The sequence below is a fragment of the Podarcis raffonei genome, chromosome 13 (assembly GCF_027172205.1).
Source record: "Podarcis raffonei isolate rPodRaf1 chromosome 13, rPodRaf1.pri, whole genome shotgun sequence".
Taxonomy (NCBI): Eukaryota; Metazoa; Chordata; class Lepidosauria; order Squamata; family Lacertidae; genus Podarcis; species Podarcis raffonei.
Window position 1 is genome coordinate 16735833 of NC_070614.1, and position 19133 is coordinate 16754965.

The 19133-nt window shown below is 44.1% G+C and overlaps 2 protein-coding genes across 2 annotated transcripts; both read left to right on the forward strand.

The window, feature by feature from the left end:
• Positions 1-314: 314 nt before the first annotated feature.
• LOC128400311 (vomeronasal type-2 receptor 26-like) lies at positions 315-7542 on the forward strand. The gene is made up of 5 exons (XM_053362464.1): positions 315-1143; positions 2455-3306; positions 4239-4466; positions 5907-6033; positions 6644-7542. The coding sequence occupies exons 1-5, from the start codon at positions 832-834 to the stop codon at positions 7540-7542; spliced, it is 2418 nt and encodes an 805-aa protein (XP_053218439.1). The 5' UTR covers positions 315-831.
• Positions 7543-11154: 3612 nt separating this feature from the next.
• LOC128399273 (vomeronasal type-2 receptor 26-like) lies at positions 11155-16825 on the forward strand. Its single transcript, XM_053360540.1, has 5 exons — positions 11155-11466; positions 12426-13280; positions 13849-14076; positions 15175-15301; positions 15927-16825. The coding sequence occupies exons 1-5, from the start codon at positions 11155-11157 to the stop codon at positions 16823-16825; spliced, it is 2421 nt and encodes an 806-aa protein (XP_053216515.1).
• Positions 16826-19133: the final 2308 nt, after the last annotated feature.

Consider the following 19133-nt stretch of genomic DNA (forward strand, 5'->3'; position numbering starts at 1 on the left):
TGAATAGCTCGTACTGTATCGTTGTTCTTCCTGTGTGTGACATTTATTCTGCCCATGATGTTTCTTCCTGTCCTTGTATGTCAATCTTTCCCCGGTTGTTGCTGCAATCCGTCATGCCTTGAGCGGAGCTGATAATCCCATTGTTTTTCCAAAAAATTCTCCCTCACTCAGTCCCATCCTCTTTGTTTTTGCAACTTTAACAATACAATGGTACCTCTGGTTACAAACTTGATTCGTTCCGGAGGTCCGTTCTTAACCTGAAACTGTTCTTAACCTGAGGTAACACTTTAGCTAATAAGGGTCTCGTGCTGCCGCCGCACCTCCACCGTGCAATTTCTGTTCTCATCCTGAGGTAAAGTTCTTAACCCGAGGTACTACTTCTGGGTTAGCGGAGTCTGTAACCTGAAGTGTTTGTAACCCAAGGTACCACTGTAGCTGCAAAAATAACTCTATCACATTCAGGCTGCTGGTGGCGCTGTGGGTTAAACCACAAAGCCTAGGACTTGCCGATCAGAAGGTCGGCGGTGCGAATCCCCGTGACGGGGTGAGCTCCCGTTGCTCAGTCCCTGCTCCTGCCAACCTAGCAGTTCGAAAGCACGTTAAAGTGCAAGTAGATAAATAGGTACTGCTCTGGCGGGAAGGTAAATGGCGTTTCCGTGCGCTGCTCTGGTTTGCCAGAAGTGGCTTAGTCATGCTGGCCACATGACTTGGAAGCTGTACGCCGGCTCCCTTGGCCAATAAAGCGAGATGAGCGCCACAACCCCAGAGTCGGCCATGACTGGACCTAATGGTCAGGGGCCTCTTTACCTTTACCTAGCAGTATAACAGTAGATGTATAATTTTAATTGCAGGCTCGTTCCAAAGAACTACCAGCATGTTCTGGCCTTGGTGTTTGCTGTCAATGAGGTCAATGAGAACCCTCAGATATTGCCCAATGTCACATTAGGATTCCACATCCATGACAGCTACTTCAGTGAAAGGATGACCTACTGGGCCACTCTGGACATACTCTCCACACCCTATAGATTTGTTCCCAACTACCAGTGTGGCATACAGAATAATCTGATGGCAATCATTGGGGGACTTGACTTTGAAACTTCCCTCCACATGGCAGCCATCTTAACAGGCTACAAGATTCCCCAGGTAAGAAACAAACATGGTGGCTTCATAACTCATCCTTACTTACATGTTCTCTTGAGAAAGTTTCATATTGCAGAAGGATATAAGCCCAGCCGACAATTTCAAATTGCATTCAGTGATGAACTTGAGGAGAGGGAGTGCATTATAAATGCCTTATTGATTTGTTAATCATGTAATATAAGTTATGCTGTAATTGTGAAGTTTAGTTATTTTTTAGTTGCTTATTTGTTAATATTGTGATTGTAATAATAATAATAATAATAATAATAATAGTAGTAGTAATAATAATACTTTTATTATTTATACCCTGCTCATCTGGCTGGGTTTCCCCAGCCACTCTGAGCAGCTTACAGCATACAGATGTCTTCTAAAAGTTACATTTACCTCTAAAGTTTTATAGTTCTTTATCTCCTTGACATCTGAAGGGAGGGCATTCCACAAGGAGGGCGCCACTACCAAGAAGGCCTTCTGCCTTGTTCCCGGGAACTTCACTTCTCGCAGTGAGGGAAACACCAGAAGACCCTCAGAGGAGGACCTCAGTGTCTAGGCTGAATGATGGGGGTGGAGATGCTCCTTCAGGTATACAGGGCCAAGGCCATTTAGGGCTTTAAAGGTCAGCACCAACTCCTTGAATTGTGCTCAGAAACATACTGGGAGCCGGTGAAGATCTTTCAGGACCAGGGTTATATGGTCTCGGTGGCCACTCCCAGTCACCAGTCTTGCTGCCACCTTCTGGATTAGTTGTAGTTTCCGAGTCATCTTCAAAGGTAGCCCCATGTAGAGCGCATTGCAGTAGTCCAAGTGGGAGATTACTGATGATTTCTTAATTATTTATGCTGCACTTGTGACGTTCTATTATGTTATTTTTATTTATTGCTTGTAAGCTGCTTTGGGATTCATTTGAATGGAAAACAGCATTGAAATACAATAAATACAAATCAATCTTCCACTCAACCTCTGAGTGTGTATCAGAAGATATGACTGGAGTTTTATGCACATCAAACTGCCTACGCATTGTGTATGCGTGCAAAATAGTTTGCATGCCAATCATATATGGAGTGAAACAAAGTTCAGGGGTGCAGATTGCTTATCAGTTCCTTTAATTTCTTTGACCTGGACAGTGTGGGGCCTGGTAGGAGAGGTGGGTCCCAAACACAAGTAGGTGGTCATTGCTTTCCAAACAGGATCAATTATTCAACTACTTTTATATTAAAAAAAAACTATTTATTTCCTTGTTTTGTCATTGCTATCCGCATATAATCAATGTTTCTACTGCATTACTGTAATGGGAAATAAGCATCCGTTTCCTTCTAGCTCACTTATGGCTCCTTTGCCCCAGAGGATGCTGGTCAAAGCCAATCCACTCCCTTCTACCGGATGGTGCCCAATGAAGCCCATCAGTACACTGGGATTGTTGAGCTACTTCTGCACTTTGGATGGACGTGGGTTGGGTTGCTCGCGGCGGATAGTGAGAGTGGAGAGAAGTTTATGGAAATCCTGCAAACTCTGCTTTTCCAGAGAGGAATTTGCTTGGCCTTTGCAGAGAGAACTCCAAAAGGCTCATATTTTGAAGAGTATTACGACATGATTTCCCAGTGGCTCCAAACCTATTACATGATTGCGGAAAGCAAAGCCAATGCTGTCGTTGTCTATGGAGAAGACAAGTCCTTGTTTTTTTTGCAAATATGGCTAGTGGCAGGGGAAGTGGAAAATGTGACATCTATGGAGAAGGTATGGATTATGACTGCTCAACTGGATTTCTCAGCAGTGGCCTTTCGAATGAGCCAGGATATGCAACCATTTCATGGCTCCATATGCTTCACAGTGCACTCAAATGAGGTGCAAGGATTCAAGACCCTTCTTCGCTCCCTAAATCCTTTCATGGCAGGTGAAGATGGTTTTCTTCAGCAGTTCTGGCAAGATACGTTCCATTGTTTCTTTTCAAAATCCAGTACTGAGTTCAGTGAACCCTGCACTGGACTGGAGAAGCTGGACAGCCTCCCCTCGTCTGGCTTTGAGATGAGCATGACTGGCCACAGCTACAGCATCTACAATGCTGTCTATGTTGTGGCACATGCTCTACATGCCATGTTCCAATCCTGGTTGAAAGACAGAGGAATTGTGAGAAGATGGAGACCGCACCTTCAGAAATTGCAGCCTTGGCAGGTAATGGCTCTTTTTAAAGAAAATTATTATTTAATTTTATATTGTTGATAAATCAAATACAACAATTTTAACAACAGTCAAAAATTGAAAGAAGAATAACCAAACTGTAAAATAGGCAGGTAGGATGTGTAGTAAAGACTTTAAAGACTTTAAAGTCCAAATTAAGTCCAATTGTATCAGGTCACCAAGCATAGTTCCAAATTTGCCAGGTTTGTGGGGGGTTGTTTTGAAAACGTTGGTTCTGCAGTATATGCCAAATCATATAAAACATGTCTAGATTTTTGGGATTATCTTTGTTATAGCTATATTCCAGAGTGAGTGGTACAAAGTGTCCAGCATTAGATTTTTGGGCTGTGTTTTATTGAGTTGCAATTACTATGAATGCTGCCACTTTAATCTTGCCAATTCCTCTGGCAATATATTTAAAATGGTATAATCAGGAATACACAGTGACATTCATTTAGGACAAGAAACCATCTTTTTATAGTAATATTTATCATTTCTGAGAAAACCGGATACAACCCACTCACCTGAGCTTCAGCTCTTCAAAACAGCTAGGTGTGATATTGTCAATGGCAATTTCTATCTCAACTAGAGTCTTAAAAGGAACATCTTTTTTGCCACTTCCTCACTCAGTCTAACCCTCTCCCCATTTTCCTGTTCTTTCATTTATACCCTTTCTGCATGGATGTTTGCATGATGATTTTAAGCTTTGAAATACATATACAGTGTGTCTTAGTCCTATACGGAGGAATCTACAGAGGAAAGAGAGAACAAAATTTACAGTTATTATTGCTATAGTTATTATTTTGTGATTATATGAAATCTTGTCTACTGCCTTGGAAGAGGCAATGGTACTTTAAAAGGCGATGCTGAACATAAGATAAGTTTGAGTTTTAAACAATTGTCCTCTTCCTGCCATCTCAATGCAGCTCCACCCATTTCTTAGGAGTGTCTCATTTAACAACAGTGCGGGAGAAGAAGTGTCTTTTAGTGAGAAGAGGGAATTTGAAGCTGGATTCGATATTACCAACTTGGTCACTTTCCCAAATAACTCCTTCATCAGAATGAAGGTTGGATGGATGAATTTGGATGCTCCCCCAGGAAAAGAGTTTTCCATCAATGAAGACAAAATGGTGTGGCACAGGAGTTTTCACCAGGTGGGGCATGATTTCAGGAAATTGCAACTCCAGTGTGTCCTAAATGTGATGCTTGCATCTTGGAAGCCTAGCGGAGACATGGATCCTGTATTTTTTCCCACTTGTTGTTTATGAAAACCTCTATGAATATCATGAGGCTCTGATGCCCTGAAGCAGGCCAGGACATAGTTCATTATTATATGCTTGTTTGTTTATTGCATTTTTAGTCCACCTTTCCTCCGAGGAGCTCAAGGCCGTGTGCTTACTTCCTGTTTTATCCTAACAAGAACCCTGTAAGGCAGTGTAGACTGAGAGAAGCAGTGCTGGCCCAAGGTCACCCAATGAGTTTCATGTCCAAGTTGGGATTTGAACCCTGGTCTTCCACTTCCCTGTCTAGCACATTCTTTAAAGATTTCTAGGCCAGCAGAGTGTGACCAAGCCTAATCTCCAACCAACTTTTTTGGGAAGAAAGAAAAGGAAGCTGAGCCTGGAGACAGACGAGGCAGACTTCTGTAGAGAATGCCTGGTTTGGAGGCTAGTAATTCTCAAGATATAGTAGCAGCAGTCTGGCAGAGTCCAGCACTATCCTTGTTTTTGAGGCAGCTTAAATTGTGGAATGTACGTGGCGCTGTTGTCTAAACCACAGAGCCTAGGGCTGGCCGATCAGAAGGTTGGCGGTTCGAATCCCAGTGACAGGGTGAGCTCCCATTGTTCGGTCCCTGCTCCTGCCAACCTAGCAGTTCAAAAGCATGGCAAAGTGCAAGTAGATAAATAGGTACCGCTTCAGCGGGAAGGTAAACAGCATTTCCATGTGCTGCTCTGGTTTGCCAGAAGCGGCTTAGTCATGCTGGTCACATGACCCAGAAGCTGTATGCCAGCTACCTCGGCCAATAAAGCGAGATGAGCGCCGCTACCCCAGAGTCATCCGTGACTGGACCTAATGGTCAGGGGTCCCTTTACCTTAACTTGTCTTACAATTGTCTCTTGGCCCAGTGTATTTAGTCTGGGGTTCTGAGTCCCCAACATTTGTGTTTTTTCAGCTGGAAAAACCGAAGGAACCTGAAAGTGTATACAGTAGCTGCTTATTTAAATCACTTAGGATGTCAAAAGATCCTTTCAACTCTACTTTAAAATCTTTTGAATTTTAAAAGAAATGTATTTTTCCAAATAATAGTATTATCTGTTCAGGTGGACTCCCTCCCTCCCTTTGATTTTTTTTTAAAAACACACACATTGAACTGGCCATAACTTCATTTTCAGAGCCACAAAAACATCTTCTGTATCATTAGATGCCATTAATGGCTGTTGACAGCTCATTGTTTTCAAGATTCTCGTAATATTCAGCAAGCCATTTCTCCCATCCACTTGATCCCTTGCAGCCCAGGAAATTCAGGTTCTCCAAACATCCATTATTTCCCCTATGGTTAATTATATTTCCTAATGGTTAATTAAAATTCACAGGTGCCACCCCTCTCTCAATGCAACAAAAAATGCCCTTCTGGTACTAGGAGAAAAAAGAAGGAAGGGGAGAAATTCTGCTGCTATGACTGTGCTCCATGTTCAGAAGGCAAGATTTCATACCAGAAAGGTAGGAGACATTAGGTCGCTTCCAGATAACTCAGATTTCCTGTGAAGGGTCTGTGGCAGTGTGAAAGGTGTCACAGCTGCTGCTATTGATGTAGTTCTGACTTCCATGGACATTGAAGTTCACGGAGCTCTTCATTGAAACCAGCTGATGGCCCAGCAACGAGGCCCAGCATTTTCACAGAGGTGCTTTGCAAGCCCAAATGATCAGATGATGGTTGGGGTTTACAAAGCACACTGTTACCTGCCCTACACCTAACATCAGAGATGACATCAGATAAAGGGCCGGTAGGTGTAACTTGGTAAAATGGCCCCATGGGCCAGAGGTTTTCTATCACTGGATTACCTGGGTGGTGATGGAGATGAGTTGCACCGGTGCGCCTGCAGAGGACAGGCCTCCTGCTGTCCAGACCCACCTCCTTAATGTCCAGGCAAGCGACTGTGAGATCATTGTCTGGGGGGGGGGATCCAAATCCCTTTCTCCCCATGCTAGTCGCTCCTGTGTCTCAAAAAGATCGTCTCTTGCCTATCCAACTGATAAGTCCCATACTGCCAGGAGGATGTATACCTTCTCAGAAGTTGCACCCTTAAAGGGAATCCTTTCTTCTTTTCAGACATGAATGACTGTGTTGGATGCTCAGAAGATCACTATCCAAACAGGAACCAAACACAATGCGTTCCGAAGTCCATCAGCTTCTTGACTTTGGAAGAACCGCTTGGGATGAGCTTAGCGTTTGGCTCCGTATTCTCCTCTTTGCTCACCATATTGTCCCTCGCCATCTTTATGAAGCATCAGGACACACCGATTGTCAGGGCCAATAATCGGGACCTCACCTACGTTCTCCTCCTGTCTCTCCTTCTCTGTTTTCTCTGTCCTCTCATCTTCCTCAGCCGACCAGACAGAGTGACCTGCCTTGTCCGACAAATGGCTTTTGGTATGGTTTTCACAGTGACTGTTTCTTGTGTGTTGGCCAAAACCATCACCGTTGTTCTGGCATTCATGGCCACCAAACCAGGATCCAGAATGAGGAAATGGGTGGGGAAAAGACTGACAAGTGCCATTGTGTTGACTTGTACTATTATCCAAGCTGGTATTTGTACTGTGTGGCTGGGAACCTCTCCCCCATTTCCCCATTTTGACAAGCATTCTGTGAGGGGAGAAATTATTCTGGAATGTAATGAAGGGTCAGCTGCCATGTTTTACTGTGTCTTGGGCTACATGGGCCTCCTGGCCACTGTCAGTTTTGTTGTAGCATTTTTAGCCAGGAAACTGCCTGACAGCTTTAATGAGGCCAAATTCATCACCTTCAGCATGTTGTTGTTTTGTAGTGTTTGGATCTCCTTTGTTCCGGTCTACCTGAGCTCCAAGGGAAAACACATGGTGGCTGTGGAGATCTTCTCCATCTTGGCCTCTAGTGCTGGTTTACTGGGTTCCATCTTTTTCCCCAAATGCTACATTATCATATTGAGGCCTGATCTGAATGACAAACAGCAGTTAATAAAGAAGAAATAGCAAAATATCCTGTCGTCACTATTTTTTGTTACCCTGGAATATGGGTAATGAATTTGCTGCTGACTCCTTGATATAATTTCATTTTATTTGTTTGTTGAACTTCTTATGTGCATAAAAAATATATATCAGATGGTTCCCCCCCCCGAGATGTGGTCCCCACATTTGGGAGCCCAAGGGTACATTTGGAAAACTAAGGAACTCTTGTGGACACAAAAAGCCACCAATTTTACAGAGGAAAGTGTAGAGGTGCCCAGAAACTCCACCTCCATTCATTCTTGTAACTTGAATCCATTGGTTTGGGTATCTCCTCTCAGTCTCCCTTTTCCGGGCTAAACATACCCAGCTCCCTCAACCGTTGCTCACTCCACCTCCATCCTTTCTTGTAACATGAATCCATTGGTTTGGGTCATAGTCTCTGTAGCAGGAGAAAAGCTTGCCACATCTTCCATCTGACAGCCCTTGAGATATTTGAAGATGAGTATCATATTTCCTCTCAGTCTCCTTTTTCCACGGTAACATACCCAGCTCCCTCAACCGTTGCTCATAAGGCTTGCTTTCCCACCCATCATCTTCCTGGCTGCCCTCCTCTGCACATGTTCAGCACACATTTTACCAGCTTCCTCACGAAAATATCATGGGGGGCTTTGCAAAAAGCCTGACTGAACTCAAAATAGACTATGAACACAGCATTCTCCTGATTCACCACATTTGTAATTCCATGAAAAAAGAAAAGAAATGAGATTGGCATTAAGAGATAATATCTCTATGCTATGAGAAGAAAATGAAAAGGAGGGAAATACCCCTCTTCCCAGAGAGAGTGAGAGATGCCACATATACCTATTCTGAACTCAGAATTGTGCTGCATCCTTGGAATCCGAGACTCGTGGCCGAGCTCACAATACCCTTTGTGTCTCAAACTCTGCTCTTGAATGCACTTTCCTCTTCACAAAGCAGCATGTGAGAAAAGAGGATTTAGGTGAAATCACAAGGGTAGTCTTTGCCCTGGGCACAGTTTTTTCCAGGGCATGTTTTGCTCCTCACACCACCCATGCCAGCCCGGTTCTGCTTTGCAAGTCTGATCCCACATCCCAGCCCCTCAAAGCAACGTGGGGCTGGCAGGGCGTCAGGAGGATGCAATGGGCATGTGACCTTCCTGCTTCCTCTTCATGTCACCCACCCAGCCTCTCACGGATGGTTTAGTTGTGATCCCTGCATTCAAGGGGGTCGAGCTTGATGACCTTTTGGGGCCCCTTCCAATTCTACAATTATTTGTTTATTTAGGTGAATATATAAGGGCCCTAAAAAGGCCTGAAGACATGGCCCAACGGACCATATGTCCATCATCACAGCCATGACTTGAAGTCACTCAGAATCTGCTCACAATTGTTCCTTTCCAGTCTAATTCTACCAGTGGTTAGAATTCATCTTGTCCCCTTGGGTTTACCTGCCCCATGCCTGGCATCACATAACATCAGCTGATGGACATGTGAATGTGGTTTGGACCAGGAGCCCAATGGAGAGGCTTGTTTGGCCTAACTGCTGCAGGTCAGAGGTCCTTGTTGATTCCCAGCAAGGAGCTTTCTCTACCTGTTTAGTTTCTCTTGACTGATTGACAACTTTTAGGGTTCTGGATTGTGAAAGTAAGTACAGTAAGTAGAGAAAGCTGCAGATGCTCTCTTCTTGGAACACAGTAGGTGATGAAATTGGCGGCAGGGGTGCAATGGAGGGGAAGAGGCAACAGGCTTGTTTCTGCTCCCCCCTCATTACAATGCCTTGAAAACACTTGAAGGAGGCTGCGGAGGGATTATTCTGTGTGGATCATTGTCTCTGCTACTTCCAATGGACCAGCTGAGGCAAAGGGATCATTATTCTCTCCCCTGTTATTATCAATTACATGGTAATAATCTGCTTCTGATTAGACCTCCATAGACTTCCAGGAATTCAGTCTACAAAGAATTAAAACCCTCTCTGCCATCCCCAGCAAATGCTAAGGTGCTGCTGACTCGTTTAGTGAGTTTTTCCCTGGAGTTGGATCCTAGGTCTTGGGAATTTAGCTGGTGCATCCGGAGAGTGCCATTTAAGGCAAGCTGCTGTACTGAGGCTGTTTCTAATGCCAATGCTGATTAGCTGTAAACCGGGAAATCTCTGTCTAGGAAAGTGTATTGTTCCTAGTATGGCTGTGTTGATCCTGTTAATCTTCTCGCTGCCTCAAATGGTGAATATGTCAAATGTCAATCGGAGCATCACTCACCTCCATATCCCACACAAGTACTATCAGCCAGGTGACCTTATCATTGGTGCCCTTGCTTCTCACATCGTGTCCTCTGTTGACTATGAAAACTTCATACAATGGCCATCCATCCATCAGATTCTTAATCCATTGTAAGTATTGCAAATTTTCAAATCCCATGTCATATTAATTCCGAAGTTACCATGTGGGCTCAGAAATACATCCTATTTATTTTCTCTATGTGGATTTATTACTTATAGGGAAGGGTGCAAAATATCCCATCCTCCCACAGAACATAGGATCAGTCTTAGACTTAACCCTCCCGACCACCTGAATTTTAACATCTAAAATGATCAAGACAGACAATAAATTTCTCGTCAAGCCTGTAGGAACGAGGTGGATTATCTAGGATCCAGCTTGGAAGCAAAGAAAGAGCAGTCTTCCAGTGAGATATGAGATTGTGTTCTTGGTGGTGTGTTTCTCTCCCACCCCCAAGCTCCCCCACCCCATTATCCAGAGCAGTGCTTAAGGGAGAGGAGAAGCCATAACCACAACCAGTCACATGGGTGTCATAATCTAGAGAGCCCAGCATTCTGATGTCAACAGGAAATGGGAGAATGGCCAGTAGGAACCATTAGTCTACCTAGCTCAGGCCTGTCTACACAGAGTAGCAGTGGTTCTCCAGGATTTCAGACAGGGGTCTGCCCCAGCCCCACCTGTATGCTAAGCAAATGCTCTACCATTGGGTTTTACAGAATCTTCACAGAAAAGGTACACAGAGTAATTGTCAAAACATTACAGGCAACAGAAGGTTGCCTGGTACCGGGGGCAATAGCTTCATTGATGCATGGGAAACTGAGGTGGGGTTCCAGAAACCTGCAAAAGGGCAACAAACTACAAGAAGGACGCAGCTGGAGAGAATGACTCCTAGTTTCAGTTGACTCTAAACAAGGGCACAGAGTATGGGAAAAAAGCAAGATGTATTGGAGCTTTTAATACAGGATAGCTAATATGACCTAGAAAGCGAGTAGGCATTGCCTCAGGGTTCAAGATTTCTTTAACAGATTGGAGAACTGGGTTAACAAATGAATTTGAATAGGGATAAATGTAAGGTTCTGCACTTAGGCAGGAAGTACCAACTTCACAAATATAAGTTGAAGGACACCTGGCTTACTAGGGTCTTGCCATCTTAGTGGAACTCAAGCTTCACTTGAGTGAACAGTGTGATGCAGTTTTTGCTGTATGTGTATTTAAAACAAATTCTTTATTGGTTTAATTAAATCTGCCTGTAAGCTGCCTTGTTGCTCCCTAGCACAGAAAGACATGGAACCTAAGTTTCCTTAAACAGTTTGACAAAAAATGGTACACAGCAAAACGCTTTGATGTCCAACTCTCATTGCAGTGTTGTACCAAAATACTATCAGCAAATTCTGGCTTTGGTGTTTGCAGTCAAGGAAATCAACAAGAATTCCAATCTATTACCTAATGTCACATTAGGATTCCACATCTTTGATAGTTACTTCAGTGAAAGGATGACCTACTGGGCTACTTTGGAGCTACTCTCTACACACTATAGATTTGTACCCAACTACCAGTGTGACAAACAGAAATATCTGGTGGCCGTCATTGGGGGACTTGACTTTGAGGTTTCCCTCCACATGGCAGCCATCTTAGGTGTCTACAAGATTCCCCAGGTAAGAGTCAAACATGGTGACTTCCCCTCATTCTCCTTTCCTCTGTCCTATCGAGAAAAGTTTTCCATTCCATAATAGCCCTCTTGACAATTTCAGATTGTATTTAATAAAACCTTTCTTCCGTCTTCATCCATTTCCCAACGTGTGCATGTTCTTCAGAAGGTAGGAATGGAACATTTTGCAGATACAGTTGTACACACCTACTCTATGTATGTGAACAGCTTGGTTTGCTGGCCTCAGGTAGACTCCAACCAGGATGAATTATGGAGGCTGGTCATCAGTCGCTTGCACATTACCTTAATTAATTTGACCTGGACAGTTTAGGGCTGTTTGGGGCTGTCAGGGGTGCCATCAACAGGTCACTGGCTATCTACCTAGTGAAATCAGAGGAGCAGAGAGAGCTTTTCAATGGTTTCATTTTAATCCACAGGAAGACTGGAAAGTATGCTCTCACCCTTGAGCTAATATTGCTCAGATTGCAACTCCACCCTGCACCGAAAATTTCTTCCTAGAAATCAGACCCCTCCTGCTGCCTATGGTGGCTGCTAAGAACAATTCTATTTTGGCTTCTGCAGAGCGTGTCTGGACCTTGTGGAAGGAGGGGGCTCTGACAAACTCTCTTGAGAGAGAATGTCACTTGGCTGCTGTACTGTTTCTAAGAAATCTGACTCCTGTCTTTGTTCATTGCTACCTTGCTCTGGTTCTTCATCACCTATTATTTCCCAGGTCCTTTTTCCTTCTCGGGTGTGACCCGTCTCAAACTACCACACCATACCCCCCAGTTCCTTTTCTCTGGAAGATATTGGGGTGCTGCTCTCCACCACTCCTCCTCATCTGCCCATTCCCTGACGGGCTTACTAAGTCAGTGCGTCCAAAGCACAATGGTTTCATCATTGCTATCCACACATAATCAATGCTTCTACTGCATTAATGGGAATTAAGTATCCGTTTCCTTCCAGCTCACTTATGGCTCCTTTGCCCCAGAGGATGCTGGTCCAAGACAATCCACTTGCTTCTACCGGATGGTGCCCAATGAAGCCCATCAGTACACTGGGATTGTTGAATTACTTCTGCACTTTGGATGGACGTGGGTTGGGTTGCTCGCTGCGGATAGTGAGAGTGGAGAGAAATTTATGGAAATCCTGCAAACTCTGCTTTTCCAGAGAGGTATTTGCTTGGCCTTTTCAGAGCGAACTCCAAAAGGCTCATATTTTGAAGAGTATTATCACATGATTCCCCAGTGGCTCCAAGCCTATCTTGCTATTGCGGAAAGCAAAGCCAATGCTGTCATTGTCTATGGAGAAGCCAAATCCATGGGTTTTTTGCAACTATGGCTAGCGGCAGCGGGTGCAGAAAACATGACATCTATGGAGAAAATATGGATTATGACTGCTCAACTGGATTTCTCAGCAGTGGCCTTTCAAATGAGCCAGAGTATGCAACCATTTCATGGCTCCATCTGCTTCACAGTGCACTCAAAGGAGGTGCAAGGATTCAATACCCTTCTTCGCTCCCTAAATCCTTTCATGGCAGGTGAAGATGGTTTTCTTCAGCAGTTCTGGCTGCAGACATTCTACTGTTTCTTTTCCAAATCCAGTACTGAGTTCAGTGAACCCTGCACTGGACTGGAGAAGCTGGACAGCCTCCCCTCGTCTGGCTTTGAGATGAGCATGACTGGCCACAGCTACAGCATCTACAATGCTGTCTATGTTGTGGCACATGCTCTGCATGACGCCATGTACAGATCTAGGGCAAAACACAGAGGAATTGTGAGAAGATGGAGACTGCAGCTTCAGAAATTGCAGCCTTGGCAGGTAATGGCTCTTTTGTTGTTGTTTTATATCTTTTAGTTATTATTTCATTTTATATTGTTGATAAAGCAAAGGCAACAATTTTAACAACAGACAAAATTGGATAGATGAATAACCAAACTCTAAAATAGGCAGGTAGGATGTGTAGTTGCACGTGAGTTAAATAAAGACTTTAAAGTCCAAATTAAGTCCAATTTTATCAGATCACCAAGCATAGTTCCAGATTTGCCATGTTTGTGGGGGGTTGTTTTGAAAACGTTGGTTCTGCTGTATATACCAAATCATATAGAAAGTGTCTGGAGGTTCTAGTCCTTGTTGAAATCTCAAATTATTTGTGATTATCTCTGTTATAGCTATATTCCAGAGTGAGCAGTACAAAGTGTCCAGCATTAGATTTTTGGGCAGCTATAGATCAAAATTTGTCGTTATTATTGCTATTGTTATTATTTTGTGATTATATGAAATCTTGTCTACTGCCTTGGAAGAGGCAATGTCACTTTAAAAGGTGATGCTGAACCTAAGATAAGTTTGAGTTTTAAACAATTGTCCTTTTTCTGCCGTCTCGATGCAGCTCCACCCATTTCTTAGGAGTGTCTCATTTAACAACAGTGCGGGAGAAGAAGTGTCTTTTAGTGAGAAGAGGGAATTAGAAGCTGGGTTCGATATTACCAACTTGGTCACTTTCCCAAATAACTCCTTCATCAGAATGAAGGTTGGATGGATGAATTTGGATGCTCCCCCAGGAAAAGAGTTTTCCATCAATGAAGAAAAAATGGTGTGGCACAGGAGTTTTCAACAGGTGGGGCATGATTTCAGCAAGTTGCAACTCCAGTGTGTCCTAAATGTGATGTTTGCATCTTGGAAGCTTGGCGGAGACATGGATCCTGTATTTTTTCCCACTTGTTGTTTATGAAAACCTCTATGAATATCAAGAGGCTCTGATGCCCTGAAGGAGGCCAGGACATAGTTCATTATTATATGTTTGTTTATTGCATTTTTATTCCACCTTTCCTCCAAGGAGCTCAAGGCTGTGTGCTTACTTCCCGTTGTATCCTAACAACAATCTGTAAGGTAGTGTAGACTGGGAGAAGCAGCGCTGGTCCAAGGTCACCCAATGAGTTTCATGGCGAAGTGGGAATTTAAACCCTGGTCTTCCACTTCCCTGTCTAGCACATTCTTTAAAGATTTCTAGGCGAGCAGAGTGTGACCTAAGCCTAACCTCCAACCACCTTCTTTGGGGAGAAAGAAAAGGGAGCTGAGCCTGGAGACAGACGAGGCAGACTTCTGCAGAGAATGCTTGTTTGGAGGCTAGTAATTCTCAAGATATAGTAGCCGAAGTCTGGCAGAGTCCAGCACTATCCTTGTTTTTGAGGCTCCTTAACTTGTCTTACAATTGTCTCTTGGCCCAGTGTATTTAGTCTGGGGTTCTCAGTCCCCAACATTTGTGCTTTTTCAGGTGGAAAAACTGAAGGAACCTGACAGTGTATATGGTAGCTGCTTATTTAAATCACTTAGGATGTCAAAACATCCTTTCAACTCTACTTTAAAACATTTTGAATTTTATAAGAAATGTATTTTTCCAAATAATAGTATTATTTGGAAATAATAGTATTAGTTATTCAGGTGAACTCCCTTCCTCCCTTTGATATTTTTAAAAAACACACACATTCAAAAGGCCATAACTTCATTTTCAGAGCCACAAAAACATCTTCTGTCTCATTCGATGCCATTAATGGCTGTTGACAACTCATTGCTTTCAAAATTCTCTTAATATTCAGCAGGCCATTTCTCCCATCCACTTGATCCCTTGCAGCCCAGAAAATGGAGTTCAGCTTCTCCAAACGTCCATTATTTCCCCTGTGCTAAATATTTCCTAATGGTTAATTAAAATTCACAGGTGCCACCCCTCTCTCAATGGAACAAAAATTGCCCTTCTGGTACTAGGAGAAAAAAGAAGGAAGGGGAGAAATTCTGCTGCTATGACTGTGCTCCGTGTTCAGAAGGCAAGATTTCATACCAGAAAGGTAGGAGACATTAGGAAGCTTTCAGATATGTGCCATATTAGAATTCCTGTGAAGGGTCTGTGGCAGAGTGAAAGGTGTCACAGTTGCTGCTAATGATGGAGTTCTGATTTCCATGGTGATTGAAGTTCACAGACTTGGAGCTCTTCATTGCAACCAGCTGATGGCCCAGCAACGAGGCCCAGCATTTTCAAAGAGGTGCTTTGCAAGCCCGAATGATCAGATGATGGTTGGGGTTTACAAAGCACACTGTTACCTGCCCTACACCTAACATTAGAGAAGACATCAGATACAGGGCCGGTAGGTGTAACTTGCTAAAATGGCCCCCTGGGCCAGAGGTTTTCTATCACTGGATTACCTGGGTGGTGATGGAGATGAGTTGCAACTTTGCGCCTGCAGAGGACAGGCCTCCTGCTGTTCAGACCCACCACCTTAATGTCCTGGCAAGCGACTGAGAGATCACTGTCTGTGGGAGGGGCGTCCAAAGCCCTTTCTCCCCTTGCTAGTCACTCCTGTGTCTGAAAAGTATCGTTTCTTGCACATCCAACTGATAAGTCCCATACTGCCACGAAGGATGCATAACTACTCTCAAGTTCCACCCTTGAAGGGAATCCTTTTTTCTTTTCAGACATGAATGACTGTGTCGAATGCTCAGAAGATTACTATCCAAACAGGAACCAAACACAATGCATTCCAAAGTCCATCAGCTTCTTGACTTTGGAAGAACCGCTTGGGATGAGCTTAGCTTTTGGCTCCATATTCTCCTCTTTGCTGACCATATTGTCCCTCGCCATCTTTATGAAGCATCAGGACACACCGATTGTCAGGGCCAATAATCGGGACCTCACCTACGTTCTCCTCCTGTCTCTCCTTCTCTGTTTTCTCTGCCCCCTCATCTTCCTCAGCCGACCAGACAGAGTGACCTGCCTTGTCCGACAAATGGCTTTTGGTGTGGTTTTCACAGTGACTGTTTCTTGTGTGTTGGCCAAAACCATCACCGTTGTTCTGGCATTCATGGCCACCATACCAGGATCCAGAATGAGGAAATGGGTGGGGAAAAGACTGGCAAGCGCCATTGTGTTGACTTGTACTATTATCCAAGCTGCTGTTTGCACTGTGTGGCTGGGAACCTCTCCCCCATTCCCCCATTTTGACAAGCATTCTGTGAGGGGAGAAATTATTCTGGAATGTAATGAAGGGTCAGCTGCCATGTTTTACTGTGTCCTGGGCTACATGGGCCTCCTGGCCATTGTCAGTTTTGTTGTAGCATTTTTAGCCAGGAAACTGCCTGACAGCTTTAATGAGGCCAAATTCATCACCTTCAGCATGTTGTTGTTTTGTAGTGTTTGGATCTCCTTTGTTCCGGTCTACCTGAGCTCCAAGGGAAAACACATGGTGGCTGTGGAGATCTTCTCCATCTTGGCCTCTAGTGCTGGGATACTGGGTTCCATCTTTTTCCCCAAATGCTACATTATCATATTGAGGCCTGACCTGAATGACAAACAGCAGTTAATAAAGAAGAAATAGCAAAGTACCCTGTTGTCACTATTTTCTGTTACCCTAGAATATGGGTAATGATTTTGCTGCGGTCTCCTTGATATAATTTCATTTTATTTGTTTGTTGAACTTCTTATGTGCATAAAAAATAATAATCAGATGGTTCTCCCCCACCCCCCCGAGATGTGGTCCCCACGTTTGGGAGCCCAAGGGCACAATTGGAAAACTAAGGAACTTTTGTGGACACAAAAAAATACCAATTTCATAGAAAAAGTGTGGTGGTACCCAGAAACTCCACCTCCACCCTTTCTTGTAACATGAATCCATTAGTTTGGGTCCTACTCTCTGTAGCAGGAGAAAAGCTTGCTGCATCTTCCATGTGACAGCCCTTGAGGTGTTAGAAGATGGGTATCATATCTCCTCTAAGTCTCCTTTTTCCAGGCTAAACATACCCAGCTCCCTCAACCGTTGCTCATAAGGCTTGGTTTCCCACCCATCGTGTTCCTGGCTGCCCTCCTCTGCACATGTACAGGACACATTTTACCTCATGAAAATATAATGGGGGACGTTGGCAAAAGCCTGACTGAACTCAAAATAGACTATGACCACAGTATTCCCCTGATCCACCACATTTGTAATGCCATAAAAAAGAAAATAAATGAGATTGGTCTGGTATGACAACAACAGGCCTGTGGTCTGAAGTCTAGTGCTGCATCCTTTGAATCCGAGAGTCGCCGCAGAGCTCACAATACCCTTTGTGTCTCAAACTCTGCTCTTGAATGCACTTTCCTCTTCACAAAGCAGCATGTGAGAAAAGAGGGTTTAGGTGAAATCACAAGGGCAGTCTTTGCCCTGGGCACAGTTTTTTCCAGGGCATGTTTTGCTCCTCACACCACCCATGCCAGCCCGGTTCTGCTTTGCAAGTCCGATCCCACATCCCAGCCCCTCAAAGCAGCGTGGGGTTTGTAGGGCGTCAGGAGGATGCAATGGGCATGTGCCCTTCCTACCACGTCCTCCTCATGTCACCCACCCAGCCTGTCACGGATGCTTTAGTTGTAACACCTGCATTCCAGGGGGTTGAGTTTGATGACTTTTGAGGGCTCCTTCCAATTCTACAATTTTTTGTGTATTTAGGGCCCAACGGACTGTATGTCCATCATCACAGCCATGCCTTGAAGTCACTCAGAGTCTGCTCACAATTGTTCCTTTCCAGTCTAATTCTACCAGTGGCTAGAATTCCTCTTGGCCCCATGGGCTTACCTGCCCCATGCCCGGCCTCACATAACATCAGCTGATGGACATGTAAATGTGGTTTGGTCCATGAGCCCAATGGAGAGGCTTGGTTGGCCTAAGTGCTGCAGGTCAGAGGTCCTTGTTGATTCCCTGCACGGTGCCTTCTCTACCTGCGTTGACTCCCTTGAGTGATTGACAACTTTTAGGGTTCTGGATTGTGGAAGAAAGTACAGCAAGTAGAGAAAGCTGCAGAGGCTCTCTTCTGAGAACACAGTAGGTGATGAAACTGGCAGCAGGGATGCAATGAAGGGGAAGGGATAACAGGCTTGTTTCTGCTCCCCCCTCAGTACAATGCCTTGAAAACACTTGAAGGAGGCTGCGGAGGGATTATTCTGTGTGGATCATTGTCTCTGCTACTTCCAATGGACCAGCTGAGGCAAAGGGATCATTATTCTCTCCCCTGTTATTATCAATTACATGGTAATAATCTGCTTCTGATTAGACCTCCATAGGCTTCCAGGAATCCAGTCTAAAAAGAATTAAAACCCTCTCTGCCATCCCCAGCAAATGCTAAGGTGCTGCTTGCTCGTTTAGTGAGCTTTCCCCTGGAGTTGGATCCTAGGTCTTGGGAATTTAGCTGGTGCATTCGGAGAGTGCCATTTAAGGCAAGCTGCTGTACTGAGGCTGTTTCTAATGCCAATGCTGATTAGCTGTAAACAGGGAAATCTCTGTCTAGGAAAAAGTATTGTTCCTAGTATGGCAGTGTTGAAGCTGTTAATTTTCTCGCTGCCTCAAATGGTGAATCTGTCAAATGTCAATCGGAGCATCAGTCACCTCCATATCCCACACAAGTACTATCAGCCAGGTGACCTTATCATTGGTGCACTAACTTCTCACATCCTGTCCTCTGTTGACTATGAAACCTTCATACAATGGCTATCCATCCATCAGATTCTTAATCCATTGTAAGTATTTCAATTTTTCAATTCCCATGTGATATTAATACCTAAGTTAGCATGTGACCTCAGAAATACTTCCTATTTATTTTCGCCATGGGGATTTATTACTTATAGGGAGGGGTGCAAAATATCCCCTCCTCTTACAC

Bases quoted from the DNA above. Each gene is read 5' to 3' on its own strand.
- LOC128400311 (XM_053362464.1), top strand. From the start codon at position 832: ATGTATAATTTTAATTGCAGGCTCGTTCCAAAGAACTACCAGCATGTT. The intron at 1,144-2,454 runs GTAAGAAACAAA...GTTTCCTTCTAG, and splicing joins CAGGCTACAAGATTCCCCAG to CTCACTTATGGCTCCTTTGC. The intron at 6,034-6,643 runs GTAGGAGACATT...TCTTCTTTTCAG, and splicing joins CAAGATTTCATACCAGAAAG to ACATGAATGACTGTGTTGGA.
- LOC128399273 (XM_053360540.1), top strand. From the start codon at position 11,155: ATGTCCAACTCTCATTGCAGTGTTGTACCAAAATACTATCAGCAAATT. The intron at 11,467-12,425 runs GTAAGAGTCAAA...GTTTCCTTCCAG, and splicing joins GTGTCTACAAGATTCCCCAG to CTCACTTATGGCTCCTTTGC. The intron at 14,077-15,174 runs GTGGGGCATGAT...TAAAATTCACAG, and splicing joins GGCACAGGAGTTTTCAACAG to GTGCCACCCCTCTCTCAATG.